Source organism: Ptiloglossa arizonensis, chromosome 2 (genome assembly GCF_051014685.1).
Source record: "Ptiloglossa arizonensis isolate GNS036 chromosome 2, iyPtiAriz1_principal, whole genome shotgun sequence".
Lineage (NCBI taxonomy): Eukaryota > Metazoa > Arthropoda > Insecta > Hymenoptera > Colletidae > Ptiloglossa > Ptiloglossa arizonensis.
The window spans coordinates 6,394,090-6,415,470 of record NC_135049.1 but is presented as its reverse complement, the minus strand read 5'-3'; the positions used below and the strand labels follow the sequence as shown (position 1 = coordinate 6,415,470).

At 34.7% G+C, this 21,381-nt stretch overlaps 1 protein-coding gene across 5 annotated transcripts in view; it reads left to right on the top strand.

Annotated features, from left to right (window-relative positions):
• Window positions 1–21,381, top strand: part of LOC143154849 (uncharacterized) — a 575,162-nt gene that overhangs the window by 514,250 nt on the left and 39,531 nt on the right. For all 5 annotated transcript variants that reach the window (XM_076326866.1, XM_076326865.1, XM_076326868.1 and 2 more), the window contains 4 exons: window positions 7,023–7,090; window positions 7,753–8,013; window positions 9,518–9,736; window positions 19,230–19,470. In XM_076326866.1, the coding sequence (XP_076182981.1) occupies window positions 7,023–7,090; window positions 7,753–8,013; window positions 9,518–9,736; window positions 19,230–19,470 (789 nt within the window). The remainder of the gene's footprint in view (window positions 1–7,022; window positions 7,091–7,752; window positions 8,014–9,517; window positions 9,737–19,229; window positions 19,471–21,381) is intronic.

The window sequence follows — 21,381 nt, the reverse complement described above, 5'->3', positions numbered from 1 at the left end:
TTATTCGAAAATGTTTTCCAATTTTTGGGTAGACTATGAATATGTCAATATTATAAGTGTATCTACATTATTGTGTATATGCATTATACGTTATATATTGGTATACATGGTGTTTACGTTAAATTTGACCAGTATTTTCATCACAAACGGTAAGTATTTGAGAAAAATGAATACGTGTATCAAAATGGATTCATTCATGTGCTATACTGTGACCTTGAAGTCACCTTAGACTGAGGAATTTAGATTTAATTTATTTCAATCAAAGTGAATATTCAAAATGATCCTTAAAGCTTCAAACCACTGTATCAATCATTTATGACGAAATATTCACACAAAACATAATAATTTTTTCTTTCCTTGTGTTCTCTGAAGTGATGGGTTTCTTGAGATAAACATTACATTTTTACTTTCCCCACTAGAGGAAATTAAGTGGAGTAAGATCAGTTTCGTAACATCCAATCCAATGAGCGAACCAGAGTGAACTAGAATTGAAAAGTAGTTTACAAAAGTTTAATTAGGCTTTTGTAGAGATCTGATCGTTTAACATAATCAGTCACTGGTTGTACTCAAACAGGAACGTTAGTATTTATATCTTCAACAACGTTTCTACGCATGATAATTCTACTAACTGAGCCGAGTTACAGTATCTTAAACGAAGATAAAATTCTGGAGGAAAATTACACATATATGATTTAATTACTTCTATTACCCGAATATAAACTAGCATCGTATAGTGTATACCTGCTGCATTTAGTGCCCCGAATTATGGTCAATTTTTTTAATTCTGTTATCAGACTTACGAGACACATATTCATCGAGCATTAAGAGTAATTGGAGCCAAAAAGAAATCGATTTTTTGACTCCTTTAATAAAAAATAGACTCCCATAAGTAAGCATGCACAATGGAAGGAATGTATCGCGGAGAATTGATAAATTGCATCGTTGCGCGTAGAATTTTTAGTCCAGCGGAGAGACGGGGGCCTGTAGCTTAATTTAATGCGAGACTCAGCTCGACATTTTCAGAAAACGAGGTAGTCGCGCGATGGTAACAAGGAGAATCGGGTCAACGGTTCGATTGCGAGGTTCTTCATCGCGATAACTTGGAGCATCGAGCGCGAACTTCACTCGCTATTTCGTCGCGTACCCATTCGCTTCGAAATTCTATCGCGAGACGAACTATCGACGCAAACGTCGAGGGACTTCCGGCAACTCGAGAACACTCACCGCGCGATTTTTTCTTCGGTAATTAAGTTCGCATCGACGTACCGACTCGAGCGTACGAATTTATTTTCGCGCGGCGCGAGGTCGCTTTCGCGATTTTCTGGCCGCGCGAAAGGGATTTTGATTAAAAATCGGGAGTGTGCTGTGTGTTTTTTCTTCCTTCTTTTCCCCCCCCCCCTTTTTTTTTCGTTTTTTTTTACACCGGTCCCCATCGCGCCGGAGAAATTTATTCAGGTGTAACGAGTTCCTCTGTTACGCGAAAATTGTTTCCCTCGCGCGGAGCGGAAATTTGAAATATGGAAAATAGAAATGGCCGGGCGTCGTGGGTGTCGTGTTTTTAAACAACAGAGGTTTCGTATTATCATTTCCAATGTTGCACGCGCTTTTAATATTCGCGAATACGGATAAAGAATAATGGCAGAAAATAGCCAATTTCGGACATCGCCGCTGATGTAAAATTGTTACTGGACGCGTATTTACAATCTGTGATACACACGAAATATTCGTCTCATTGGAATGTTATAAAAAGTATGGGCAAACATCGAATTCTCGTAGTCGGTGCAATTAATTAACGCGTTTCAAAAATGTTCGAACGATAAGAATACATTTCAATTTCGATTAATACGATGTTAGGAGGATCTACCGTTATTAGGAAATTCTAGTATTTAGTTAATAGATCGAGACGATATTGCAAAGTAAAACTCAAAATCATTACATTCATTTATGTGATTGCATTACGCAATGATTTTTTATCACAAGACACGGCAGATATATCTTTTAATCTGGTGACTGATATTAAATTTGCAAAGTTCTTTTAAAACAATTGTCCAAATAGATTAGGGCTACGGTTATGCTACGTATTACAGAAGCCAAATGGATGAAAAAAGTTCGTGTAGACATATGTCCGAAAATTTTTCATTAAAATGATATAAGTGTTCAAAGATATTTCCGATTTGCAAGTAGGTGAAAAGATTGTGTATCGTACGACTAAATATCTATTAGACGTTAGAACGATCGATAGTAAAAGGCATGAGGCCATAGGCCAGAATGTGCAAACAATAATAGTCATTAAGAATTATAATACACGTACGACATTGTAACTTTATAATAAATTATAATACGAAGTGTGTCTGTAATTCTTTGAACGCTTATCTTTTTAATAAAGCATTTTCGGATATGTGTTTAGATGAACTTGTTTTATCTATTTGGTCTCAGTAACATGTCACATAAGTTTGTCCATACATATATACAGGATGTCCCTTAATCACTCGATATAAATTCCATTGGAAAAATTCAGGACGAATGAGATCAGTCAGCTTGAGAATTCTCTTCACGATCGAAATTTGATCCTTCGAATCATTTACAAGAGCCATGAAGTTGAATAACAGCAGAAACGATAAAAAAAAAAACTAATATTACGAACACCGAAACAGCTGAAAGCAAAAGCACTAGGTAACGTGGTAGATACATCGACGAAAGGATAATTTAATTTTATTGCCCATAATTGCAATAACTGAAATTGCAATTATGTGAAACTTGTGATGAAATTTTTATTGAATCGTTGAATATACCAAATTTTCATAATCCAATGTATCGAACCAAATGATACTTCTGAAAGGTTTTAGTAGTTTGTCGTAATGATTGTTCAAGTTCGCCTCATTTTTCGTAAGCGTGCTAATACTTACGGACAGAGATGTATGTACGTAAATAAGTAAATGTATCCTGAGTCATTTTGACCTGTCTCCGGCGTTACTGAAGGTACTCGAAGAGTTAAAAGGCGAACGAGAAGTTATTCCACGGTGTTGCTCGCGTTCTCCTGGGCGAGAGATAATTAGCTCTAATTGACTCGAAGAAATTAACGATCGTGACGGAAGCAGTATCGAAGCTTGTTCCTCTGTAGACCATTGCAGCAGACACGGTTTAATATTTTTTATAATTATCGATGATGCAGATGCACAGTTGATTGGTCGACAGTGTCTATCCAGCTGGAACCACGTCAGCCGTGTTAATTGTCGCGTTATCGATTCAACGAAGCTTGAAAGGGACTTTTACTTGAGTTCTCAAAGTGTCGAATGCTGACAGAAGAAAGAAGAATGTTTTTCTGAGAAAAAATAGCCTCAACCGGAAGAACTTGTACAACCGAGACCCGCATTTAGTCCGTGTCTGTTTCGTTATTTGGATTGTTTTTCTCTTTTTCATGAAGCACAAAATACTGCTTGGGTTAATACACGAAGAGATGCACTATTGATTTCTTGAGAAAACCATTTCTCGGACAAATAAACTGATGTAACAGATCCAATCGACTTCTAATTGATCTTTAAATAACGTCAAAGTAACGCTAATTGATTTTAATTTTCTTTTATTCTAAAAGGTTTATTCCTTAAAGTTAACTTCGCCTAGAAAAATATTGTGTCGAAGTTAATATTTTATTTTCGATTCAAAAGTGAAAGAAATCGAGATTTCTGTGTATTTTTAAAACAGAAATCGGCGCAGTGAAATGCCGAATATATTTCTAAAAGCAATCGATTCATAAATGTCGCAAATTGATAAATATATCTCTTTGTATTCTTTTTACCAACCATGAACCATTGGTAATAGACGTGTATTTGTGTTCCGAAACGCTTCGATCCATCGATGCATGTATCGATGTTTGCCTCCGCACACATTTTACGTATATATTTGTCTTTCGAGTCTACTTTATGCTCCTTTCATTGATCTCTTGAAACCAATTCAGCGTGCGGTACATTTAAATGATGAGTGACTCTCGATAAACACACGGGAATACGACTGGCGTCGTGTACAGGAAAAGTTAGATCGTAAAGGATTTATGAGGATCTGCAATTTCGTGCCATATGGAATAAATTGATGTACGGTAGCGGATGGTATAATGGAACTGAAAGTAATTTGTTTACATAAATATATTGAAAGATCGTATCTCATGCATAATTCAAGCAAAAAGGTTACTCTACGTTTACTCGTCAGTCTTCCTTTTAATAAGAGAAATAGTGTTTGATAATGGTAATAATAATGATACTGGAAATATGTAAATATTGTAACGACAAAGTATGATTTGAACTTTGATGCTCTCTCTACCTTCTAGACGTTCTGTTTCTGACGACCCAACTTGTGTATTATATTAAATATTATATAATAACTTGACAATTTTGTGCTTTACTCGCATAAGTATGTGTAACATTAGTTACTTATTAATTATTACGGTGTTTCGACCATGAAGGAGTGTGATCCTGTTCAAGTACAGTAGCTTGTATACTTGAAACAGTAGCATGTTACTAATGAAATGCAAACAATTGGAATGGCCCATTGTACAATCATTTATCACGTAATATGATCTATGTATTCTTTATTAATGCTTTGATATTTTATTAATACAACAAAGAAAATGCCTCCCTTATGATATTTCTTATCATCCTTTATGATGATCTTATGATAGTCAATTCGCCTTTTTAGGAAATTACGTTAATTTTTGCCCTTATCACGCTTGAAACTACTTTCTCAGCTATCTTTTTTTTTTTTAATTTATATCATTTTATTAACTTTTTATGTTTAGAACACGATTCCCATTTTCTTTAGTTTGTTCAGAGCGGTAACATTCGTTATAACTGTTATCGTTGCATATATTTGCGAATGCTTTTTAAAATTCTATTACGATAAAAGAGTAATTTTATAATTATGATAATATAGTAAGACAATCAAATCACAATAATCATACCTTCGGTAATGGTGCATATTAATGGTTAACCAATTACGTTCAGTTTCTATAGCAACTAAAAGTGTTGAAACGTTAAAAGAATCGCAAAGATTATGCTCACAATTAACAATTTCAGTTATAACAGCTATTGTATATATCTTCGCAATATCCAAAATTAAACCTAAGGTCTTTCTGAACGCTTGTTTAAACTAAACTCGTTGTTGCATTACTTTGCTACGATTATTATACGTACTAAATTTTTGTAATAATTAATTTTCATCATTATGAAAATATATCTCAACGAAAGAAAAGGATACATTATGAGGACATACTCTGTTCGAATAATAGAAGGTTGGAATAATAGAATGCTCGAATGGTTAAATATTTAAATAATTTAAGTAAGGGAGAATTGTATACTGAAAATTTCATTATACTAGTTACATACACTACTATACACTACACAGTATTCTATCACACACTCAAGGTCAGTGACCACTATTTACTCCGAAAGTCCTACATTATCTAACAGACCATCCAATGAATACAAGGTATTATAATCTAATACTGACCACATTCCACGAAACTACTTCGCCACAATTTCTGTTGACTTGTTCTGCATCCTCAGGCTGGTCAAGCGAAAAGTATGCTACTTTCTATTTTCAGGTACATCATAGCAACCTCCTTTCAGCTACTATTCCTTACAATCCGTCTGCATGCAAGAAACTAAATTCAAAGGCAGTAAAGCATTCTATTCGAAGGTGTCCCATCAGCAACCAAAAACAAGGATACGCAAATACTCGTGGCATAGTGTCGTAAGCATGCACACACATTCTACGGACATTTGTACACGCTGAAAAGACAAACTGCGTGGCGGAATAGGGAGAGCCGCAGCGGTTACGAAAGGTGGAAAAGGGATGAATGGACCGGGGCTTGGGTCCAAGTAGTATCGCGTAGCTACTTAAAACTTTCGGAGCTTGTCTTGTGTCCCTACTAGTTGGCACCTTGCTTACTTAGCTCAGGTTTGCAACTCCTACTCACTCCCATGGTCTCCTTCTCTTCCTGGCTCCGCTCCTTCCTACTATTACCCCTCCCCCTCACCCTGCGAATGTTCTTAGCTCTTGGTACCTCCCTTCCTGCTGGCTCAAGACGAAGTTTACCTTTGTTTCTGTCCGTCAGTGCGATATACTTCTTGGCTAGCGGTACGATTACCCTGGAAAATGGCGCCACTGCTGCAGAGGACTGCTTCAATAATTCGGGGATGAAGAGTGTTAATCCTTGGATAGTTTCGTGCGACGAGAATCTTGATGCTCATTGAATCTTCTGCAGAATTCTTTTTTCGATGATACTTTCCACTCGAAGATTCGTATAGATACCTACAGATTGACTCGTCAACTTTACTTCTCAGAAATATTTTGTACCGATAAGAATCCATCTATTACGTCAGTACTCTAACAATAAGTCAATATCCCTATAGATACCTATAGATTGACTCATCAACCTTGCTTCTCGGAAATATTTTGCGAGACACTCAAATAATTTCGCGATAAAAAGGAATAAAAGGAAATTTGGATTTTTATTCCTGAAAAATTCAAATATGTAGGTTGGCTACATTGAATCATTGTTCAGGGTATTGCAAGTGGTTGTTTCCTGGTTTCAATTATGGAAATAAATTACCGAGATGTGTATAATATTGTGATAATATATCTATATTGAGATTGACATTAAGATTAACAGTGAACAACCGATGGTGCAAAATGTAGCGAATATTTCAACACAAAAATATTCAAATATTTTATTTAAATTCTAAAACACAATTCTATGATCCACTGACCAAGTGTGAATCCTTTTTTTTCTAATACTAGTATTACTTGATCAATCAGTTTTATTCAATTTATCGCAGAAACTATTCGAATTTCCTGTATAATGCATTAAAAACTGACTGCTTTGCAAAGCCTACAATGTTACTCGTTATTGTAGTAGTTGAATGATACGACGATCGATTAACTGCGAGTTATTTGCACTATGTCGCCCAAGTAAGTCTAAGGAAGTAGAGCAACAATTTATAATGAAATTTTCTTGTTTTCTGTTTCAGTGGCAATAAGTGTTATCGCTGCATTGTGATGCACATGAAACACTCGAATGTCCTCCAGTATAAAGAAAGTGAGTATCGATACTTATGAGAATTAGTTTCAATAATCAGTTCAAATAGAGAGATTTAAAAAATGAATGCTTCTGTCTCTAAATCTAGAAACTGTCTAAAACACAATTAGCTTTTCAAAGCACTTCAACATGGGCATATCGAAATGGGAAAGTAAATTTTCAAAATGATTTGAGATAAGAAAATTTTGATACAGATAAAAATTTCGAGTAACGAATGAAAGACAATCGATCGTTTATTCATTACTTGCTGAACAAAAGTCAGAATTGATATTGCAGAATGAAATATTTTATAATGAAGAAATAAAAATTTGACTGTTCAATCGAATAAATCTTTACACGTTAATATTATTCATTTATTATTCGAATAAAATTTTGCTTGTATCTGGCACTCTATTTAAATGATTCAAATTGAGCGATGGTAACATGTGTTTATACGAGTTGTTCTCAAGTACATTCAGAAACTCTGTGCTCCTTGTATACGTTCTTGAAAATCCTGAAATTCAGCAAACAGTCGTCCAAATTAGGAATATATATTCGTTAGTTTTACGATCCAACTTGCCCAAAATGTATGGAAAAAATCTCCCTTTCAATTGTTCGATATTTCCATCTCATTGTTTTCCTCTTCAGAATTTTATCTCTCCTTTTTGTTTATTTCTTTTTAGGTTTTTGCATAGACACGCCACCGAAGCCCAGTCTACCTAGAGCGTGCAACACGTTGACGAGCGATGATAATCTTATTTCGTTGTTTCGCACGGGCGCTGCTCCCATGCCGTGTCCTTTCAAAGGACCTCTAGAATTCACCTACATCTACGGAGAAGAGGAGTGCAGCTCACCTTTGTCTACAGCAGAGACTTGCACCCAAGAGTCGCGGTTACTTCTGAGATATCAGGCATGTGCCAATGTTCGCTCTTCTGAAAGAATCGGTGAGTTGCATCTGTTGTTCCTTATGTTAATACCTAGAACCTAGGTATGTCACCTAGAAAATGTCAACATAATTCTTTATGTTGAAAACTGTATTGGAATCACATTTGGAAAAGTTATCTTAAATATTCGTGTCCATGTAGTGCTAATCAGTTTGAAGATAGTTACGATGTTAGTTCGAGTACATGGTAATTTTTTTTCATTCACATTTAGATATGTAAGTTTACAGTCTGTGTCTTTCGAAGATTATGTGTAATGATGATTCAAATAATTTTATAATTTAAACTCGGAGAATGAATTTATTTATGAAGTTATTTCAAAAGTTTGTGTCCATGTGGTGCTACTCAATTTAAAGATAGTTACGATGTTAGTTCGAGTACATGGTAATTTTTTTTAATTCACATTTAGATACGTAAGTTTACAGTCTGTGTCTTTCAAAGATTATGTGTAATGATGATTCAAATAATTGTATAATTTAAACTCGGAGAATGAATTTATTTATGAAGTTATTTCAAAAGTTTGTGTCCATGTGGTGCTACTCAATTTAAAGATAGTTACGATGTTAGTTCGAGTACATGGTAATTTTTTTTAATTCACATTTAGATACGTAAGTTTACAGTCTGTGTCTTTCAAAGATTATGTGTAATGATGATTCAAATAATTGTATAATTTAAACTCGGAGAATGAATTTATTTATGAAGTTATTTCAAAAGTTTGTGTCCATGTGGTGCTACTCAATTTGAAGATAGTTACAATGGTAGTTTAAGCAGATGGTAGTTTTTTTAAATTTACGTTAATATATATAAGTTTAAAGTATGTGTTCTCGTTTTATCGAACGAAAAAACTTATTCAGCAACCTAGTACTGCCTGGTATATTGGTGATTAACTTTCTAAGTTCGTAACGAACCGATATCGTTACAAGCGTGTCTTCAGCAATAAACCAAACAGGTTGTGTCGTCGTAATTTTTCCCCGGTTAATAATATTCAGTTGTGACGTTAATTAACACGGCACAGGAGACCAGTAACGGTCAATAAAGCATGCGGCGTCGCAGTAAATGATTAATGGCCTTGTCAATTACCATTTGTTGCTCAGCTTGCCCAAACGATTTTCCACGATTATTACGAATGCGATCGTGTAAACTGGACAATCGTGGCCGGGACGAAAGTGCGCATATAATTCATTCCCTACGGTGGAGCACAGTTTATTAACGAGTTAGAATATTTCCGTCCATAATTCTCGGCAAGAATCGCGGACGATTTAGCCTTCATCGTAATTAGCACGGTTATGCATTACAGTGTAATTAGGGAAAGGAAATACTGAAACGAAGATGCGTTTTATCGATTATTATACTAAGACGTTAAATAGAATATTTTTACAAATGAATAATTTTGTAAAACGAAGCATAGAGATTTTATTTAACTTAAATGGCTTCCGTGGCTCTGATCGGTGACCCTTAATCAAAGTTTGATATATCCATAGTAATTTGGCGCCATGTCTGCTTCCAGATGTGGAGTTGGAGTGTTTCGCCACGTGGAAAGAGGGTAGCACGCACAATTTGGTAGCACGACTTCACGGAGCTCGAAAAACGAACGACGAAGACAGCTACAGATGTTTCATTTATCAACAGACTTCAAACAACTCGTGGAATTTGGCGCAAAGTGGCGATGCCGCTTGCACGAGCTTCAGCATCGATGATGCTGCCAGAACGTACAAAATGAGGCAGAGTGAGTACATCGAAACTTTATTTCTTTAAATGTCTTGTTATTCACTGTGATGTTAAAAAAAAAGAACCGTAATAAAATTACACGTATTCGTCGGGAAAGGTCATTACTCTACCATTGTGTAGAGTTATAGTATCGATCGTTTGAAAGATTTTCGAAACTATCAAAATCTCTTCAGCGTTCTAGGTAAAAGAGTTTCCATAATATCGTTACAGTTTGCAAACCATTGTCGGAAAACTAAGTACAGATTTATTATTAGGCGAACGTACGCAATATTATTATTTGTAAATTGTATGTGACTTCACAGCTAGAATCTGCACACATTATTAAAACGTTCTGTATATCATTACTGGAGACTGGGTAACAATACAAGCTGCGCATCATTGTTGTACAACACCGTAGATGAGAGCATAGTATCATTGTTACAGACTATATGTTATTCTATAATAGCTTTACCAGAAAATGTACAATAATACTCTCTGTGTAAAATAATTACTAATTTAGCACTCACTTAGCGTTGGAATATTATTGTTAGAGACTGTTCTAATAAATGTTACTACACGTAGGTATTTGACACCATAGATACAAACCAGTATAACATCATAACTGAAAGATTGCAGGGAGAGAAATCAGTATATTACCATTGTTAGAATACTGCAGCTAGAGGTGTTTGTACAATACTATATTCAGGAAACTGTAACTAGGAAAGTTCATGCAATATTATGACTAAAACACTGTAGCTACAGGAGTTTATGAAACATCATTGCTAGGAGGTTGCCGCTAGGCGTCTATATAGCAACATAGGTAAAAAGGAAACCTACAGAGTGTCCCAACCATGACCGGTCGATTTGAATTTTCCACTGTTTTTAAAACGTCGAACCGATTATCCTGAAGCTTAACACATGTCATCTAGACACATGGGAAATTAATCATGGAAAAGTACACGGTGAAAGAACTGGTGCAAATTATTCAAGCATTGTCATTATTCAAGCTTACCAAAGCACTGTGCAAACTTGGTCGCTAGATTTGTCGAAACTGATTCAGTTGAAGATCTGAAAAAGTCACCGTGTCTCCATACCGTTCGTTTCAGTGAAAATGTTGTTGCTGTTGCTGAAAGTGTCAGAGAAACCCGGGGCACATCGATTCGAGGACTAGTTTGCAAAGAATTTTGACAAAAGATCTTCATTTGCACGCTTATAAGATTCAATTATGTCAAGAACTTAATTGGACCATTTCTAATATCGTACGTTCGTGGATTAGGCGCTGCAGAAAGAAGAAAACGATGATGATTTTTCGACAAAATTATCCTTAGCGTGACTACACGAATAAACAAAATTATCGCACATGGGGTTTGGAAAATCCACGACAGATTGAACAATTGTCAATGCATCCAAAGTGAGTCAATGTTTGGTGCAGGTTTTGGTCAAAAGGCTCTATTAGGCCATGTTTCTTCGATGATGATGGCGAAGTGGTTACTGTGAATGAGAAGCGATATCGGGACACGTTGACTGGTTATTTCTGGCATTCATTGGAAGGTCTTGACTTGGCTGATATTTGGTTTCCGCAACGCGTAATTTCTCGAAGAGGTGATGTCAATTAGTAACCAAGATCGTGCAATTTGGCACTTTTAGACTTTTTTCTTTGGGGTCAGAGGTAAGGTTTATGCCAACAATCTGGAGAGATAGTGCCAGAGCCGAAAGATAGCATCGAACGTGTCATTGGTGAAATTGATCCGAGTTTGTGCGAAAACGTTATGACAAATTTGGGGAAGAGATCGATAGTCTGTAAAAAAACTCGAGGTGGCCATTTGAAAGATGTTTCATTCCATTACTATCTCTCAAGTTTGTACTTTTAAATAGAGAAGCAAGTATCAGGATTACTTAAGCCGTTTGAGTTTCATTCGAAAAGTAAATCGACCGGTGATGATCGAGACACCCTCCAGCAGGGCTCCATGCACCACCATACTGCGTAGATAATCTCTATCGCTGATAACTCACCAGTATCTGCTCTATTTCGACGTATGCTACCAAATTCGAAACGACTGGTACTGCGGGTGAATTCAAACCAACCTAGCGCCACAGTCGTTAACTGATAAGCGTGCATCTTGGTATGACAGAAACCGCGACGGGTGATGGGAACAGCCTCCAAGAACAAGAGCACGTAAACTATGAGGGTGTCTGTGGACACTAGATCGGATTCTTGCTCTGCATGCTATCGAGGCTGTGCAGCGGTCGACGTCAAGTACTTGGAGTATTCCATGGCATCGCATAGCTACACGTATCCTTACCAGATTGCGATGATTCTGGCGCTCCAGCCACGGTTAACCAAATTGAGGTGATGGCTCGAGCCGTCGGATCGACGCCGGACATTCTTGGAATTGATTTTATTGAACGTTAAACTCGAACTGAATCTTCACCACCCACCTCCTACTCTTCCACTCTCACCGTTTGATGGGGATAGAATGGAATTTTAGCATACGAGTCGCTTGGGAATGTTCACGAGTTTTATTGCTCTTGCCGTTGGTTGTACGGCATGATCGTTAAACTGTTGAAATCTAGGTGAACGTGAAACGTTGCTACTTGTACACTGATATCGAGAGAAGCGGGTGATACTGTCGTGAATGCGTAGACTCGCCTCGACTTTCGAACAGTCGTATGTGAATGAGAAAGCTGATTGGCAATTACTTCAGCGCATTTCCAGTAGTATGTTTCTTCCAAGTCAATGCAGTCAGGGAAGACACTTATTGACTTGCTGACAAAATGGATTCATTAAATGGTAAAATTACCAATCAACTAGTATCACTTGTCCTCGTCCGTTACTCTTTTATTAGGATTGGATTACCCTTGCCAAGTCACCCAATTCGTTTCTTTGTTCCTGTCCTCCTCCTTCGTTCAAGAGTTCGGGACATTCGTAAAATTGACTCTGGATTCGTTATAAGTACATTTTCCATTTAGTTCTCTTCATTGCGCAAACTGCCAAGTGTGAATATGAATAGACATTGGTATCAGATGGAGATGATCCTGTTGCTGGCTTTGCGGTAAACCACATTCAGGTGGATTTTCGGGATATATGACTGATTGCACAATGCTTGTTCACTGACAAGATTTATTTCATGCGACCTACAGTTCGTGCCAGGTTTCCATGACGTTTTCTAAATCCCAAAGTAATTTCCGTTTCGACCGACTTAAAAATACAGCGGCCTCGACGCGAAGCATTTTATCAGTGACAATGCTTTTAGTTGTCGCTTTCATCGTGATTTAAAATACACATGTCTCGCGAAACTAAGAATAATCCACTTAAATGAATCACATCGTAAAACTACGATGATAAAGCAACGGATACGGATAAAGCAACATTAATAAAATTTCCAAATAATGTTCGATCCTAGGTCAAGCTGCTCAAAAATTGTTCAACATTGGACCGGATGTTTCGTTGATCCTACTTCTCGACGTTGGTCTGCGTTTTCATTTAAACTTTTCAGAAGGCAGATTAGCTCCAGAATCTCAAACCTCTCTTTACCTCTCTCTCTGGCTAGGTTGGAAGATCACATTACTCATACTAATGCTCTTTCGCCACAATTCCGTTTAGGGGAACACACTCGCGGAGATATACTGAATGTGAAAACGTATACGTACGATGACCGATTTTAACGGAGACTTGGCATGATCTTGCACATTGAAGCTTCCATAAACTCTGTTTATGTAGGTTATCGAGAAAATTATAATAATAGTTAGATACTTTTTATATTAAGTAACGTTCATCTTCAAAGGTACGTCTAACACTGGTCTAACCTAACTCGATCTGCTAGTCCAATTAAGCTTAGTGAATCTAGTCTATAGATAGTCTAGATACAACCCTCCCCTTGTATTAAGTATAGTTACTTTGGGAACAGTCTAGCGTAGCTTGGCATCAGCTAGGCTGTCAACGTGACCAAACTTACGAAAGTTGAGGAACTCACAAATTCAGAAATAATTTGTGGGACATGGAATAAAAGTTTATGAAAAAGTTGTATCTTACTTCGATATCTGAGAACTGTATAAATAATTACCAATACATCCATGCTTCTCAAGTTACCCTCGTTGCATATTTATGTAAAAATATTTCTTCATAATATTTTCTCATACATGTAATTAATTCATGTTCTCTTTTGTTGCTCAACTTGAATGTTGTTTTGATATCTCGAAAAATTAACATTTTTTTCGAGAAGAGATCCCCTCCCCTTCTTCCTCCAACTGTATTATACCACTGTTACAAAATTTTCTGAATTTCCGGATTGTGTATTTTTCCTTGTTAATCAGTTTACTCAACCATAATCCATCTAGTGTAATGTACGCTGTCAATTTAATCACCATGTCAGTTTAATCAAAAATTAATTCATGCTTTATATATACAGTGTCCATTATATATAAAGTATGACACATTCGACGAGGAAATAGTTACTTATAAAACACTATTCGACAATACAGCACAAATTTTTTTTATCGGTTCTGACGTTTTCGAGGAAAGTCATTTTCAACGTAAAACTAACTGTAACACTAATACGTTATAACGTCAAAACGTGGTCATGAGGGTTTAAAACGTCATATTTTATCAAATAAATTTTTTCGAAATGTTTTGCGATTACAATAATCCTGACGCTCCTTATTAGTAGAGAAGTAAATATTTTGTTGTGTGTAAAATGAACGAACGTCAAAACGTTGAAAAAAAAACTAATATTTTACAGAATGCATTAAAAGACTGGATTAAAAGATGCATTAACAGTTTAACAGTTTAACGTATTATTTATAAATTTCATAATAGGAAAGATTGAAGCACAGATGAGAAAAGTAAGGAGTTACTATCGAATTATCATGCCTGGCGTGAATTTAACATTTTTATCGCATCAATATGGCGGTTCGAGGCGCCCTAACTTCGACACACCGCGTAAACCCGACAACAAAGTGAATTTAGGTGGGCCGCTTCTTATTTCTCATAAAATGGAAGGGATTTTTTTTATAGGATACTACTTGCGGGCATCATATTGTAAATATATCGCTCTCCGCCTTCGAGTTCAGAACTTTACGGCGGCGGCTTTTTATACTTCGGTTCCCAGCATCGTTTAGCACGAAACGTCGGCGCACGATCCTGATTTGCATCGAACTGCGAGTGCAATTTCTTTTGGAGTAAAATACGACAGAACAGAGATGACATAAATTTGAAACGAAATAAAGAAATACGCGAAAATGTAAATACGAAAGAACAATATAAAAATATGAAAAAGCTTTGTACTGCATGATGAAATATTGTATGTATACGTAAACAGATATTCAGTAGTACAACACGATTTGTGGTCAGACACTTGCGTACGATACATCACTTGATATTAATATAATATTAGTGTCATTTTCGCACAGAATATTATTTTTGAACTTCTAACGTAAGTAAATAAAGTGCCTCGAATATTTGGATTTTTTATTCATTTTTAGTTTTCGAATGAAATAGTCCTTCGACCAATGTTTTTAGTAACAATTTATTTATCGCCATTTTTTACAGATAAATTTAATTTGAAATCTTAAGAGTGTATTTTGAAGTAGACGTTATTTTGAGGAATTAAATAAAAACAATAAAAATATAAAATACATTTACCAAACCGTTGTATAGATATTTATTGATGATTCAGTTGATTGTAAACAAAATTTCAGTTAATTTACCTAATTATCTACTTAATTTATATAATATTCTACGAAATAGAATAAATCACCATGTAAATTGTATTTCGAAATTTTACTCCAATTAGTAACATTGATTGGGCCATTCGTAATTATCCTAATCAAGTATTCAAAATTTTATGTTAATTTATGTAAGCGAGGCTATCGTTTCAACTAGAGCGAACATAATGATAGAACCTTTAAAAAGACGATGACCTTTGAAAATGTAAAGTTCGATTTTCAGAGTTAATTTTCTAACTTTCCTAAAACGTAACAAAAATATGTGCTACATATCGATATAATTTTAGTTCAGAAATTACCGAGACACTTTGTGTACCAATAAAACTGAAAATCAATCCGTCCAGTAGTTATTGGAAATAACAGAGACGCGTGAGTTTGAAAAATATTGTTTTAAGAAAATAATATTTGATGTTTTTCCTGGAGTTACAATACTACATGTTTTACCTTTTTCACAGTTTTTGCATGTAATAATTGCACCTAGATACTTTGGTTAAAGAAACAGGAAAAGTAATAACTACTTCCCTATAAACTTTATAGCTACTATATTCACCAAACCTCTATATCTCGACAATTGTATCAGTTTCACTTTAATACTTTGAGGAGACATTTTAAAAACCCTTGACTTTAAGAATGTATAATAATCCAAAAATTATCTAAAATCACCAACTTCTATATCTCTTATATAGAGTATTAATAATATAGTGAGATATTTCGAAGGTCCCGAATTTTTAGAAAAAATTCAGAAAAAGCACAGAGACGCGTGAGTTTGAAAAATATTGTTTTAAGAAAATAATATTTGATGTTTTTCCTGGAGTTACAATACTACATGTTTTACTTTTTTCACAGTTTTTGCATGTAACAATTGCACCTAGATACTTTGGTTAAAGAAACAGGAAAAGTAATAACTACTTCCCTATAAACTTTATAGCTACTAAATTCACCAAACCTCTATATCTCGATAATTGTATCAGTTTCACTTTAATACTTTGAGGAGACATTTTAAAAACCCTTGACTTTAAGAATGTATAATAATCCAAAAATTATCTAAAATCACCAACTTCTATATCTCTTATATAGAGTATTAATAATATAGTGAGATATTTCGAAGGTCCCGAATTCTTAGAAAATAGAATAATTCAAAAATTAATTTTTCGAATTCTGTACACCAGAATAGCATCGTAAAGTGAGAAGAATTATTTATAAAATTCACTGCAAACACTCTTATTACAATTTTGATGAATAATCCGTACACAAAAATCGATGAAATAAAATTAGTCGCTTGTTGCGTTAAATGTTTAGTTCCAACTGTTATGTAAAGTACAAATTACAATTTATTTGATGAAATATTATATGAAAATTGAATTCGAAGGATAGAAAAGTCTGTTGCAATAAATAGCGTAGACTTCGCAACGACATGCGAGGAATGCAATGCTCGTCCATAAACGTGCGTCAGCTTTGTCGTTTGCAAACAGTTATCGTGTCGATGGTCGACTGCTCGCAGCTATCAATCAATGTGCACGAATTAATGGTCCGTTAAAAATGCACAGGCGCTGAAGTATACAGTGTACTAAAAGGTGATCGGTGTATCGATCGAACACAATATCGTCGTTCTGCAAATGTCTGCATGAATTATTGTATCTCTGAAAAAAAGACAGTGATGGAATACTAGTTTCCCTTCGTCTCTTAGAAGTCTTCGTTCTTGTATTTTCTAAGGTATCTGTAATTCATACAGATATCGGTAAATAAAACATGCATCTTTGAGCAAAATTCTGGTAAAGATGTTTGCAATGATTATTATTATCTTTCTTACTTCAGATTGTAAACGAATAGCACTAAAATTTACATTCGCGATACTGGTGTGTAAAAACAATATTAATTGACATCGTGACACGTTAAAGAGTCATGACAAATATGGCACATCATGACAGGATTTATTTGATTCCGGTTAATTGTTTACAAGTTAATTTTACTGAAGGTGAATAATTTAATTTTTATACTATTCTCGAATATACCTTCTTCCTGTAACAATTAATGAAAACCTCGATTGAATAATACACAAACTAAGTTTTATAATAATAATATTTTTAGAAGAGGCAAATTTTAATGAATTTGAAGTTTGTTTCAGGACATTTTAAATAGAATTTAGCCACAACACTTTCATTGATAAATTTACCCGCGAATAATTCTCACAATAAACACATGCACAAATTTAATTTCGAAAGATTATAATTAATTCTTCTACAAAAATTTGAGTAACACTCGTGGAACAATTTTGTCGATGGAAACGCATTTGAATGTGAGGATAGTTGTATTATGTTTTCATTACATTGTGTTTATAATTCCAGTCGCAACGTCTCGATTCAAATTTGAAATTAAAATTTCATTAAATCGATGTAGCTTTCGAAGGATTTCGATTTGTTGTCCCTCATAGAAAATTATCTTCGACAGTCGCATAATTAAATGTATAACGACGAGGAAAGAAAAAGGACAAAATTTACGCCTAGTTGAGTTATCAACGCGAGGACTTGGCAAACTTGAAGAGTCGGGAATGAGTTCCTAGTTGTATTATACATTTTGAGGTTGGAATAACTATGTTAGCAACGGAGTTATATTATTTCGAGAACAGAATAAAGCCTGTGTTCATCCTGGCGCTCTCAGTACTTCAACGTTTAATTGTATTTAATTTCCACGAACGATCAAATCAATTGAAAATTTTTCTCTGGTACATAATAACTTCAATTTAATGGTAAATTTCAAATGCCAATATTTTAGTAACGTAATTACTGTTCCTATGCTGTCTTTAACTATTCAATTATTAATTCAAGCACAATCATGGCCAAAGTTGAAGGATTTTTTGATAGAAAAATTTTCATAAAGAAAGTCACACAACTGTAGACATTATACGAAATATTTAGATTAACGTTGAAGTATTATTAAAGAATTATCTAGTAGATAAGAAATTAATAAATCGTAGAACTAACTTTATTTTGCGATATCTGTTATCACGAGTAATCGATCACATTGAGTAATTTAACTTGTAGAAGAGTCAAACGGAGTAGTCTCGGATAGTTAGATCGTTAAAATTACTATATAAAACGGTGGTATATTTGTTCCTAGAATCGACTTTTCATATCTTGAATTAAGACTCAATTATGTGCAAACCATCTTCCGAAAAGAATGAACAAAATACACCCAGAGTTACACAGAAGCTCTGTCGATATCGTGACTCGACAAACTTCAAAGCTATGCCACACGTGTATTGATATGACAATACTAATGCAAATCAACAATTTTTAGTCTTGTTGTATCATTATGAAAGTATAAGTAATAAATTTATGAGATGCTCCCAGTGAAAATCGGATCAAACTCGACCAAACTTGGAATACGTTTTCGTACATATTGTACGAATCATTGATGTAAACTTTAAATTGCATATAATTAAAAATGTTCCAAATGTTTCCATATCTGGTTTTCATCAATAGAATCTCGTCAATCATTGATAATACTTATAAAAGCTCGAGTTGACGGACAATCGAGCCAAAGAACGTAAAGAGTGTTGAAGATGATTCGGTACGTTTTATAGAGGGATAAACGCTGCGCTTTACGAGGGAGTTACTGTATTTTCTTTTCTATCTATTGTGAAGTTAATATTTTTTTAGTTGTATTACTCTCTTTCGGAGGTGAGGGATAACATTCAACACTACGAAATTGGTACAACTATATTTTGCTACGTTTAAGCTTAACATTACTATACCATTTCTGATGATTGTTTATGATTTTTTTTGCAGAAAATCGTCCAGAACATTGCGCATATCCATCTTGGGTAGTAGACAATAAACTATGGCTAGCCCTGGATCGAATAGGATCACGACTCCTGACATCGCCGTACAATTTGACGATACTGGATCGAAAGGAGACTCGCCTTGTTTGTCACTCCATTGTTTCTATCAATGATCGTCATAATCACCGACCCTTGAATCCTGATAGGGAGAACCAGGTGATGTACATCGCGCAGCATACTGTCAACTGGTAAGTCATTCAATTTTGACAATTCATTGTTTTCAGGTAATACTTATTATTTGTTTGGAAAATTTTTCCATTGTAAACTGAAAGCTGGAACGATGTAAAATTTATTCTTATTAGATCAACAGTTTATGGCCCACATATTGCAGTCAGAATTTAAACCCACAGAATTATGTATCAATATTGATATTGTAATGTAGTAGAAAAAATTACATTTTTTGTAAATTCTAGAAAAATATGTGTATATTTAATTCTAAGAGGAGTGATTGACAATCTTGCAAAGTAGCACAGTTTCTGAGTCTGATAGAGGAATATTATTAGGTGCTAGAGTTGATAAATTCATTGAATTCTCTGTAGACACTTAATATCGTAGATTCTAAAATACATTTCAATTTTTGTACGTTCTGTAAACTGACAATTTTCTAAAGATTAATGCTTCTCATGAGTAGTCTAAGTTTAATATTTGTGGCAGGTTTAAATGTTTCATCTACTTTATATTTAACAGTTTTATGATTTTCAAATTTGAATTAATTTAATTGAATTAAAGAATTCAAATTTAGTTCTTTTCTTAGCTTTAAGTTTAAACCTGTTCGAGTATCTGGGATCACTTCCAATGGATTTAAACCCTCCATCATTTCTAAAGCAAAGTTCATTTTAATAAATAAAATTTTTCTTCTGTTCTAAGTTTGAAATAGTTCCAAGTAAACCCAGTCATTTATTAATCTTAGTCCAGTTCCAATGGGTTCAAACTTTTCGTCTGCTCTAAATCTAGATTAGATCTAATAGATACACATGTTTCGCTACTTTTACCAACGCAAATATTTCACTAACTCTAAATTTAAAAGACCGATCGAGTTCATATGTCGTGCCAATACTACGTTTAAAATTTTCGACAATTTCGAATGTTTCATTACTTCTAAGTATGTTAACTTTGTCAAGTTCAATAGTTATGATTTTTAAATTTTAAAAATATATTCCCATTATGTGTCCTCTTAACTACCTGACAACTTAGGAAAAGGCAATTTGACGCACTTACCTGAATACATTCTCTATATATCGAAAGATAGTCGTAAAATGTTTCAACGCCATCTTTGGTAAACATTCAATTATGTGAATGTCCTATCAGCACTGTCTCTGAAGTGCAGAAAACAACACAACTGCATACTCACTTGCAAGTGAGATATACTGTGTGTAATCATGACGGTATGCTGCGATAATCCTTTCATTGCGTACCGAAGACATTCATACACGCATAAATAAACAGCGCGCTCAAGATTAAACATGGAGATCATCCAATTCCTCTAACCATCTCACGCAGGGACGAAGGTCGGAATTTCAATACACGGAGTGTTTCTGAAATGTGTCGACCGAGCTCAACGCTAATCGTATTGTTGAAACAATGTGTTCGCAAGTTATTCTCCCAATTTATGATAGTTTAAAATTGTACACAAGGGAAGTGTTCAAAATGGATGTTTTCTTGAAGTAAGGGGAAGAGTTTGTCATGTTACTTCTTGAACATGTTTAATAATCCGGTGTCTAATTAGGAACTGACTATTTTTATTATTCCTAATTGAATTATGTCTATTTCAAATATTCCTAATTGAAGAACATGACGTCAGAGAAGCATACAGACTATGCAAGTCCTATGTAACCGATAAGTCAATGATTAGAATAATCATTTTTTTTTATTTTCATGCGGTTTAATTATAAGTAATTTCTTAATTAACACGAATCAAATTCAATAGGTAATAGTGAGATAATAGCTTTCAGAAATCTTCGTAAACTTCGATCAAATTTATTGCGAACGTTTTGTAAAAACTTAACTCACGAATCGTCAATTATAGTTCAAGCGAAACGTAATTTCGACTTTCCACTTGCAACTGGGTCAGTTTTCGAGCCAGAAATATATTCGCACAT